This window comes from Megalopta genalis, chromosome 15, assembly GCF_051020955.1.
Source record: "Megalopta genalis isolate 19385.01 chromosome 15, iyMegGena1_principal, whole genome shotgun sequence".
Lineage (NCBI taxonomy): Eukaryota > Metazoa > Arthropoda > Insecta > Hymenoptera > Halictidae > Megalopta > Megalopta genalis.
The window spans coordinates 3704798-3716338 of NC_135027.1; the positions used below are offsets into that span (position 1 = coordinate 3704798).

Sequence of the window (11541 nt, forward strand, 5' to 3'; positions counted from 1 at the left end):
TAAAGCTACAAAGAGGACTAAATTGAAGTCTCATAAATCTAATGATTGTCTGCAGCGAAAGTCACTATTACTCATGGTTCCAGAAGAAGAAAGACACTTTATTCACATGTACATTTTGAAACAATATATAATCGAAGCCTTTATAAAATGTATTTAAAAACAGCACCAAATGAAAATTTAAATTTAAAGGATATAAGGTAAAACTAATCATACGCAATTCTTACTTTATTAATTAGTTATGTATCCAAGACCAGTAGAAGCTTATTCTTCTCTTGATTCAATGGATCATCCAAACGTTTTTACTAATAACAGAAGATTAATAGCATTATACTTCTTTCTCTTGATATCATGTTACTCACCTACTGATACCGATGTTCCAGAATCACTATTATCTTGTTAACTATTCTTTAATAATAAATAAATCACAATAAATTATATACTTTCTCCAGCTAAAATAAATTTAATCATTTTGAAAACGAAGTTAAAAGAAATGAAATATCTATAGTAAATTCTATGGAAAGAAAATGGAACTATTCCCCCCTAGAATCCTTTGTCAAACACACAAAAAAAGTAAACTAAATATCAATGGTACAATAAAAAAAAAGAAATACTTTAGAATAATACACATTAGTTGAGGAAAGGAGTTCAGGAGATCCAAGAACATGTGAGTGGCAACAAAGCACATCGTTTATTGTTTCCTCCCAATTAGATATCAACGACCAAGGAGCTCTGTAAAATCTCTATCGTCGAGGAATAAAGAAAAAGAACGTAAATACCAAGATATAACAATTAATCTTCTATTTGGTAAGGGGAAAATAATTGTTGGATACTATCTTGGAAAGGTTAATACTACCAAAGAGAATGGTTTGGAGTGAGGCAAGGGGACAGATACTCAATCTGCCAAAAAATTCGAGCATGTTTTGTTTTGGGGGCTTAAACGTTTTTTAAAGCTAAACGTAAAGAACATTAACGATTAGGTCAAACACACTTAAATATTCATTCGGACAGACAGCATTGTATATCTGTTGTTATTTAAGTTAGTTTCTGAATTGTAGACGATATTCTGGTGACAAAATCAAAAAGAGTGGGACTGTAGTGGGCGTATATATATAAATATATAAACTGTTCTTTAGAAGAGATGCATGCAGAAAATATATATGTGTACGTGTTTGTGTAAGTGTACCGCAGGGACGTCAGATATTAAACATGATCAAATACCTTACAGCGAGTGATCACATCCGTTTTTGTTCCGTGAAAAATGATATCCGACTATATCCTGTATTGATCCCGCTAAGTGCAAGTCCAAATCCCGTATCCGACCTAGGCGAGAAATCCGTGACAACCTATTTGAAGCATGAGCGAGAGGCTCATGCTCGATCAGACATCGACACACCGTAATCCAAATCCGTTTACAGATCCTGAGCATGAATCCTGAGAGCGTATCGTACCATATTCTCCGGTCAAAAGATCCAAGTGATCCATTTAACACCGATCCGGCGACTATATCCAGCCAATTTATATTGTTCTATATATTCGTATCCAAATAATCCATCATGAACGCTAATATAATTCCGTCAGCATCCTAATCCCAACGCTTTTGCCGAATCCTGTCTTTCGTTTTATATACATTTTTTGTCCCGGGAGATCCTCTACAACTAGGGAGAGCCGCTCCTTGTTAATAGATGAAGGATTCCGTTTACATTTTTTTTATTCGAACGAATTATCCGAACGTTATCCTCTTGCGCGTTATAGTTCCCGACGATGATAGTTCGAGACAGGACACACGATCGATCAATAATGCAATCCAAGATCGAGATAGCCGAGAGAAGAACGGTTTGGAGACGAGGTTGACTCCCGAAGTAGAACGAAGGCTGTGAGCCAGGCTAGTTTATAGAAATCGCGACAGTTTTCCTTATGGGGACACCCATAAACGCTCTCTCTGCCGTTTCTCCTTGGATCCAGAGGAATGCTAACCGCAGAACTTCCTATTATAGTGAACCCTCGTTGCACGAGTCAACGAGAAACGAAGAAGACTTGCTGAAGGAATCGTTTGTCCTCCTCTCGCGTTGGAACCAGTTCCCGTTTTCTCGTGTCCCGCGTTCTCGCCGATATATAGATGAATGAATGGATCTGGTTAACCGGACTTCCTTCGGAAGAGAATCAGAGTTATTGTCTCAGCAACGACAAAACCGTAAATGTGATCCCGTTTACGAAAGCGAAGGCCAGAGCGCTCGCCGAAAACAAAATTTACGCAAACATGACATATTCCATTACCAGTTTCTGACGGTTCGGAAAACGTAAGAGAAAAAATACGAAAATCACTGTCCCAAAAAGCTGTTCATATCGGAGTGTCGGCGTCACGATTTAATCATTCTTTCGTTTAGTTCGTCAACGTTAAAAACACTGCTATATGTGAACACGATTTGGAAAATATACATTTGCTTTGTTTGCCCGGCAATGCGAAAAAGGAAACTACGGAACGATTTGTTTGAGAATCCTTGCAATGGATTTGCCAACGTTTTCTGATGAAAATCCAGCTAATTGGGAATCCTTGAATGAAATGGATCCCTTCTTTCATCCTGATATTCCTCTCCTGATCCTGAACTTCCTCTTGAAAGTATCCTTACTCTGTCTCATTATTTCCATTCCCATTTTTTTACGTCTTAATCCTTTTATAATATATGCTCCATACAAAATCCATCCAAAACGCATTCCATCTCATCCCACCGTCAAGCGAATGTGTATTATATCCATCCAAGAAGCAAGATCGTGTCGATTTCAGTTTTTCATTCATTGTGTTATAATCCAATCCAATATACAAAAGAAGAAAAAATACATTAGTCCCTTATACAATATGCATTAATGTTATATATAAAATTTTATCATTGCAAATACAACACCTGTGACTCACTGAAGTCCGGGCATAGCAATTTTGCGATAACAGCTGAGCAAATGTTATGCAAAGCAATACTTTGCGGGTGTTCAATGCGAATTCTTGGAACTTTAAAAACGAGCGGAGATCACGGTATTTATTTGCAATAATAATAGTCTCAAGAATACACGAAATCATTGTTTTCCTTCACCATTTCAAAAGTATCGTAAGGAATTATTTAAGAATGCATATTTTTTTTGTCAAACAAACTCGGTAAAAAAATTATTTTTATCTCGAAAAGGAAAACGTTAATCGAGAAATGTGTGATGGATAGTATCAAGATTGATACACAAAGAATCATTTGACCGTAAAAACACATTTCTCTAGATAAGTCGTGTATAACTTAAAATTTATTTCAATATGGGTATCTCACAGGATACATCCATACGGTTGTAACAGATATGTTATTTGTAATATTCGTAACAATAATATGTTCAGTTAGATTCTCTCATTTAGAAGCAGTACATAGTACATAGTTTCTTCTTCAAACCAGTAGTGTGGCCCGATGATCGTCGTTAAAAAATACTTGAATGTACGAAATTCTGTTACCGAATCGAGTGAACAAGAACGTAGATAACAAACGATAACTGTGAGAGAATTTCTTTTCCGAAAACAAAACTGGTTATACGATTATGAATTCTTTAGCAAAAAATAAATCTTTTTCACCTACGTTTATCAAATATTATGCCTTAATGAGTACCATCGTGTGATGGATATCGATGTATAACATTCTCTAAGTATTATATTTTCAGCACATCAAGTATGTGTATTGTCATCATTATATAGTCAAATCGGAAACTAACTTTCGTGACAATTTGAACGACGATGAGCCGTGTAAACAACCTTGATGTATTTGTCTGTACACACGAGTTATCTGGTAAAATTAATGCTTCGTCAGAGATGTACCTATTTTTAAGTAGATTCACGAAAGCTTTTTTATAGAATTAAATAAATTGTCAACGTACTGTATATTTTTTGTTTGCAGATCATATATGCATATTAAAAATATGTACTTATTTTATTATAGCATTGCTTCCTTTTTTACATATGCAGAATAATTTTGAACAATCGACAATAAAAAAGAAACAATATGTTAGCTTCATAAATTTTTGTGACAAGCATTTTAGTATTAAAAGCTCGAATGAATTTTAGTTGTTAAATATGCTTAAAACTGTGCTGTTTTCAACACTGCAACTGTGAATAAATAAATGTAAAACGACAATCAAACGTTGTATTCACATTCAGTTAAGTATTCTCGTACATTTACCAATTATAATGCTGTGCAGTGCAATGAGAATGATCGCATATTAATCCGTTAAGTGAGAACATTCACGCTGAACGTAGACAATATTGGTAACTATACAACAAAAGATACTTATCCATGTGAATACCAATTAAACGACTGGTTATATTAGTCACTGCGTTTTAGGTTCTCATTCGTAATACTTCAAAATTGTTACACATTTCAAATGTACTTGTGGTGTCAAAATAAACTGTAAAATACAAAGGAATGTATTTTCTTTTTTTAACGTAAAAATAACTCTAATCAATGTACCATCAACAATAATATGCAATTAATACGAGCACGATTCCTCTTTATTTAAGTAATGGGAATGACATTGTCACTTTATGCTGGTGTCCACTGTTAGAAAAGTCTAGTCACCATTTCCAGTTTATTCATGTAATTAATTTTCAAGTATGTCGTCATAAAATAATCAGTTGTTAAATAAAACAATGAAACAGAAAGAAATGACGAAATCATTAAGAAATAGTTTTGATATATGTATATATATAAAACGAACCGTGCTCTAACTATACATTACATACAATACAATTACTAAATCCAAGCAACGTGAAGAGTAATAATTTCATAATTTGTACAAAATTGATTTGGATTGGAAGGTGTCTTTAAGTGAAATTCAAATCAGTAATAATGAAACATGGTAAAGCAAATATCGATAAGCTTTTTACTTATATTACCATGTGAAACATATACGTACACACTAGTCGTATGAACGAGATCTGGAGCGAGATCTTGATCGCGAGTAATTACGCCGTAATGGTGAATATGTGGGTGAACCACGACGCCGTGGACTGTAGCTTCGAGAGTGACTTCGTCCTCTCTCTCTATCTTCACTGCGACCCCTATCACCACTGCTATGATCTTCTTTCACTCGAATATAGGCTACTTCACCCTACAAACAAAAAATAATTTCGTAGTATGCATTCTTGTTCTATTGTAATTAATGTGTAACTTACTTCATGAGACCTAAATCTGGAGTCATCCAATTTCTTCACAGCATATTTCATGTCTTCATATCGTAAGAATTCAACAACCCCAGTACCGTCTTTGTAAACATCAGCAAAACATACATCACCAGCTTCACGCATATGATCTTTTAAATCTTGCCAACTACCAGATGGTGGTAATCCAGTTACAAGTACTCTGTACTGAGATCTTCTTGCAGGAGGTCCGCGACCTCGAGAATTGCTCATCTCTCCTCGACCACCTCTTCCACTATCACCAGCCCCACGACCACCACGGAAATTATTACTAGGTCCACCACCCCTTGGAAATTCAACCCTTAATCTATAACCATCATAATCATATCCATCTCTTGCATGTACCGCATCTTCAGCATCTCTGTAAATAATATATTGGATATATTACTGTTCTATTATATGAAGAATGTTCCAGCTTTCAATGGTCAAACTTTATCATTAAATTCTAGGGATCTAAATAAGTAATTATGTATTATTACAGTTTACATAGGCAGGATAGATACAAATATGGCTATTTTGTCACAGTAAGTACAAATCTATTACTGATCCATATTTCATACTTTAATCATAACTTCCCAATAAAACTTCAATTTACTTATGATTATATAACATTTTTTTCAAATCTCTACTCAAAGAATATCCTGACAAATTTGGCCCTTATAATCTGAAGCACTCTGTATATTTTCCACAAATATTTATCCAAAATATCAATACATTTCTGTGCATAATCTTAACAAATCACAATTAATTTAAAAAATCAATAAAATCGATTTAAATTTCTGAAGAGTACGAAAATATAAAGAGTAAGACAAAGAGTATCCTCGCTGAAAAACAAAAAGATAAGGTAGACAAGTAATTAGAATATTCGATAATACGTAATATATACGGAGAGTCGATATTGTTTATGGAATTGTAAATTTGTTGTGCATACCTTGGGTCATCAAATTCGACGAATGCGAACGGCGGTCCTCTACGATTTTTTAAATCAACAAAGATAACTTTACCAAACTTATAGAAAAGGTCCTGAATGTCTTTGGTTCTTATATCGGGTGGTAAATTGCCCACGTAAATTCTACATTCATTCCTACCGCCGTGAGACATATTCACAGCTCAATGTTTAACGTTTACGAGACACGTATAAAAACACTTGAAAACAATATTTAATCGTTCCAAAAATCTCGCACTACCTCTATTGATGAAACAAACAAGATGGAGGTACCGGTCGAGGGGAAGCGTGATCACGAAAGGCACAGAAAATCAAGAACGCTAAACGAATGTGAACGAACCTATCAGACATTTTTGTGTAACTGACGACCAATTATGTATCATGTCGTACATTACTGTTTCTTCTCTCGCCAATCAGCGATATATGTTTGAATGGCATCGTTTTCCTTTAGGATATTATGTAAATTTATAAAATTAATTCTGCTCAGCAATAACAATATATTTATATACATATGTTAAAATGTTCATAACTCAAACAAAAACTGCACATTTCATTCTACGTCTAATTAGTTTTATAACAAATTATTTTATGTTCTTAATTGAAAATTGTATGTTGAAATTAGATTTTTATTTTACATAAAGTAGTCCGATGTATAACAAAAATACATATACATACATAATTCATTAATTGTATTCACTACAATTTTTAAAAATATTGTTAATGTATTTTGTAGTAAATATTTATGCTTAAGATATTTTATTTTGTCAAATTTTCTCGTGTTGAATTGTTTACACAAAAAATTATTAGCAAAATAAATAAATGTTGTATACATGCAACGTTTGTTTTAACGTTAAGTTGTAGGTGGCACTCCTCAGAGTTTGTCACACCTGTTAAATCTTGTTTACATCAAATATTTTAACCTCGAAATGTACAAATATAATAAGTGGTTACATGATTTATTGCTTGCTTCTTGAAATGGAATTGTTTTATTTTAAATACAGCGATGATGATGCTGATCATAATAGAATCATCCACTGCCTTTTGTCATGTTGTATTTTCAAATAATCGGTAGTCCTGTGAGAGCGATTTTAAGCAATGCACAAATACGTATAAAAAAATTTTGTAAATAATAAAAATGGCATTTTCATTTCGCGTTGGCACCAAATGGTGTCATGATTTTCCAAAGTTGGCCAGGGAATCTGGATTCTATTTTAAAATGCACAAATCCAGAATTAGAGTAGACTGGAATCGTATAAGTATGTAATGTTTACACTGTTTACATGAGTACAGTGCATACTTAATTTATTTGAATTTTAATAAGGATATGATTCTAGGTAACATAGACATAGATCGCATTATAAGAGACAGAGATTTTTATGTGATTGATGATAATATAAACAGTGTAATAGATTATTCCTTAGAAAGTGAATACGACGTTAAGATTTTGGATCCTAGTTTTGTAAAACTCTTCCAGCTTGCACAATTAGCTGTTGAATATTTATTGTATTGCAAAGAATATTTAGATCACAGTGTAGTAATATTGAAAGATGAACTGAGATCAAAGATAGAAGAGAATGTAAAATTAAAGAAAGAAGTTGAAACTTTAGAGGAAGTGATAAAGCACTTGAAAGAAAAGGCAAAGGATAGGAGTAAGTTAATAGAAACTAAGCTTGGAGATAGTAGTGGTGAAATTTTTAAGGTAATAACATTATTTTGTCTGCTATCTTGACATAATTTTTATATGTATAATAAAGTTCAATCTTTTTTCTAGTGCCCACACTGCCCAAAAGCATTCATATCTTCAATGTTTTTAAGTGGTCACATCTTAAAAAGACATGCATATATGTCTGACATGTGCATGACTTCATCTCCTATACATGATCATTATCGTAGTGAAACAGAAAAATTACACAATGAGATCAAAAACTTAAAAGAAAGACTGAATGAGACAGAGAAGGTAATAAGAAACGAATCTGAAAAGGTTTCTGAGAAGAAAAAAGTTATAGACTATGATAGAAGACTATCTGAAAGTGGAGTTGAAAATATTAAATATGATAATAAACCTGAAGAAAATCAAGGGTATAAGGAATACCAAGAAGAAATAAGAAGTTTGAAAACTATGTTCTTTGATGAAATACATGTAAGTATAATACAGACATAATTTGTAATATTATGTATCATTTAATGAACGAATATTTCTTAACAGAACTTAAGACAGAAAGAGAAGATACTTTCTGAGAAAACAACAGAAACAAATGTTCGTACACTGATGAATCAGCAAGAAAAAGAATTTCAAAAACTACGAAATCAGTTGTTTGAAAGAGTAAGTGAATGTTGCTTTTTAAGATTTATTCAAACAACTAATTTCTTGCATTATATTTTCACAGTTAACTCCAGATATAGAAAGTGTGCAAACAAAATTACAGGCACAGGAAAATTATTGGAAATCCAAGATTGAACAGCTAGAAACTCAACATCATAAAGATGTTGAGAGACTCACAATGGAATTAAAACAGACACAAAAAACAGCTGATAATATAAGAACTGAGTATGAGTCTAAAGTCAACGATTTAGAACGTCAAACTGCGAATCAATCGAATATGTTAACTGAACAAAGCAAACAAATACATTCTTTGTCGAATGAACTAAGTATTTCACAATTCAATGAAAAAAATAGATATTCTGAAGAGTTATCAGGTGGATATGATCAATCTACAATGTCCAATCAATTCAGAATAAATGTAAAAGAATCAGAAAAACGTGATTTCAAACAGGCAGATCGTGTAGATATGGAAACAGAGCAAATAATTGTAGAAGACTTTGAAGATACATTAAGTCCACAGTTGCAAAGAAAAGTAATTCCAGTAATACCACAAAATAAATTTCTAAAAACTGTTCAGCCAGTGCCATCTGAAAACAAAGAGATTACATATGAAGACAAAACAGGTGTTAAACAAAAAAATACAAAATTAATGAAATACGAAAAAGTAGATGATAAGAAGATCGCGGGTAAAGATTTAAAAGGTTCTACTTCAAGCGATGAATCGCTGTCTGAAGACTCTGAATCAGAAAAAGTAATTAATAATGACATAAAGCACAAAAACCAAAACAAAAAAGATCAGTTTATTATAAAATCCGAGTTGAATGATTCTGGAACGAAAAAATTGGAAGATATGTTTGACAGAAGTATATGTAATAGATTTTTATCTAGCACAAAAAATAGTAAACAATCAGAAATGCCAAAAGAAGATCTAAGTTCTGAAATGGATTCAGAGTTAGTCACTTCTGATTCAACAACACAATCTGAATCAGAAAGTATTACTGTGGTTAACAATAAATCTCCAGTAAATAATCGTAGATCAAGTCCTCTTCATTCGAAAGCTAAAAAGACAATGCAACATAATGTGTCCCTTACAAAATTGAGGGCAAATTTACTAGATACATTTGAACAAAAGTTAAGAGATGTAGGAATAGATCCGGAATGGCAAGGAATACCAAAGGCTACATTTAAACAAAAAATGGATATTTTGAAACATCATCAAAAGATTGCAACGAAAGTAATATAAACGTTTTATAAAATAATAATAAATCGTAAAATAAATAATTCTTCATATAATTTGTCATATTAACTCTATTTCAGAGAATACCAAAATATCATGAAATTAAATCGAAAGCAATTGAGAAAATTCTCAAGGAAATCTCTAAGGAAGGAAAAAGCACAGAACATTTTAAACATTCGAAAAAAGCGATTTTAGCTAAATTCGAACGTAACGCTAAATCAACACCAATAAAGGCATTAAAGGATAAGAAAAATTCTGGTAATTAATTAATTTTGTGAAATAATTAATTTTTTTTGAACACTGTAGATAGTATGGGCATATTTTTTCAGAATCTCCTGTTTCTACTTTACAAACACAGGATATTCCAAAATCATATTCTTCTCTAGAAAGTGATGAGTCTATTAGAAATGAAAGTGAAAATGAATTATTGTCTATAAAATCTTCAAAGATTTCAAGTTACGAAAACATGGAACAGCCAGTAAAAGTATCTTCAAGTTTTATAAAATCAGAAGACAATACTCTGCAACTACAAGATTGTTTGAGTAGAAGAAGAGCTCTGTTTGAGTCTGAACAGAATCAAAGAAGAGACAGTAAAAATATGTTAGACGTCAGTTCCATTCAAAATGAAGATATCGATAATTCGAATATGCACCTAGAGTCACAAAACATTTCTATATCTCCAAAACATAGTAAAAGTGTTTTGAAATCTGCAAACGGATCATCAAATAGTTTAATAAAAAAGAAAGTTAATTTCGATTTGGCAGATGAAATAGACTCAAAACCTTCGCTAAATTATGGTAATAAAAAAGACCAGGTAAATGAGAGAAGCTGGGATATCTTAAGGTACATAAACAATCTCCTTCCAAGATTTTTTAAAAATAATTATAATAAAAATTGATCTATAACTTTTTATTCATATAGTGTTTTTGATGATCAAAGACACTTATCAGACAGAGAAAGCTCCAAGAACACAAGTAATATAGTGCTGAAAACGACCCAAAGTGATAAAATTGCTAAAATATCAAGAAAACTTGAAGAACAGGTAATTTATATAATGTATTTAATCCTGAGTAAAAAATTTAAAAATAAAATTTATTTCAGTTAAGCTTGGTAAGACAAAAGCCTGTCGGATCAGTCGAAACAATATTTTCTTCAAAATATATGCAAGATAAACAAAATCAAGATAATGATACTCAACAAATGAGTATTTCTTCAAGTATAAGTTCATTTGTAGACAGTTCAATTAAAGTGTCAACATCTGGTTCTAAATTAAATGATTTAATACCGCGACCAGCTCCACGTAATTTAAAAGAAAAATCATCTAACACATTATATGTGGAATCAATAACAGACATTTCAGATTTAGATGCTCAAATTAACGACATCTTAAAATTAGAATAAACATTGGTAAATCAATGTTCTTCAATCCAAAGAGTTCATGAAGAATCAGTACGAAATAGTACCTTGATAATAATTACAATAATGTTGATCATTTTATTTAATTACTCTAGTCTTTGCTACCAAAGAGACAATTATTGTGTCAATGATTATTATATTTATTCTAACAAACACTTTTGTACAGGAAATAAATGAAATAATACATTTAATTACCGTGGTTTATAAATCATACCTGTACCTTTTTTCATTAATATTTATTAGTTTATACCGTAAATATGACTGTTTATTAACTTATTAACAACAATATGGCGATTTCTGACTTTCAATTCAAATTCAATGGAACGTCAAATTAAAGGATATAATACCGACACCTAGCAGGAAGAATATGATACTAAATTTCGATCAGCTTGATCATTTTCCCG

At 32.0% G+C, this 11541-nt stretch overlaps 2 protein-coding genes across 3 annotated transcripts; one reads left to right on the top strand and one right to left on the bottom strand.

Annotated features, from left to right (window-relative positions):
- Window positions 1–77: 77 nt before the first annotated feature.
- SF2 (splicing factor 2) lies at window positions 78–6495 on the bottom strand. Of its 2 annotated transcripts, XM_076526551.1 has the most exons (4): window positions 6147–6495; window positions 5192–5576; window positions 4933–5127; window positions 78–4425 (listed from the first exon to the last, which is right to left on the bottom strand). In XM_076526551.1, exons 1-3 carry the CDS (start codon window positions 6314–6316, stop codon window positions 4936–4938), a joined length of 747 nt encoding a protein of 248 aa, XP_076382666.1. In that variant the 5' UTR covers window positions 6317–6495; the 3' UTR covers window positions 78–4425; window positions 4933–4935. The 2 variants fall into 2 exon arrangements, with proteins under 2 accessions (XP_076382666.1, XP_033339946.1); XM_033484055.2 differs by having other exon boundaries at window positions 78–5127; window positions 6147–6493.
- Window positions 6496–7005: 510 nt separating this feature from the next.
- DZIP1 (DAZ interacting zinc finger protein 1) lies at window positions 7006–11328 on the top strand. The gene is made up of 9 exons (XM_033485718.2): window positions 7006–7417; window positions 7496–7860; window positions 7933–8301; window positions 8368–8484; window positions 8549–9718; window positions 9802–9979; window positions 10051–10564; window positions 10643–10763; window positions 10823–11328. Exons 1-9 carry the CDS (start codon window positions 7297–7299, stop codon window positions 11120–11122), a joined length of 3255 nt encoding a protein of 1084 aa, XP_033341609.2. The 5' UTR covers window positions 7006–7296; the 3' UTR covers window positions 11123–11328.
- The last annotated feature ends 213 nt before the right edge of the window (window positions 11329–11541 follow it).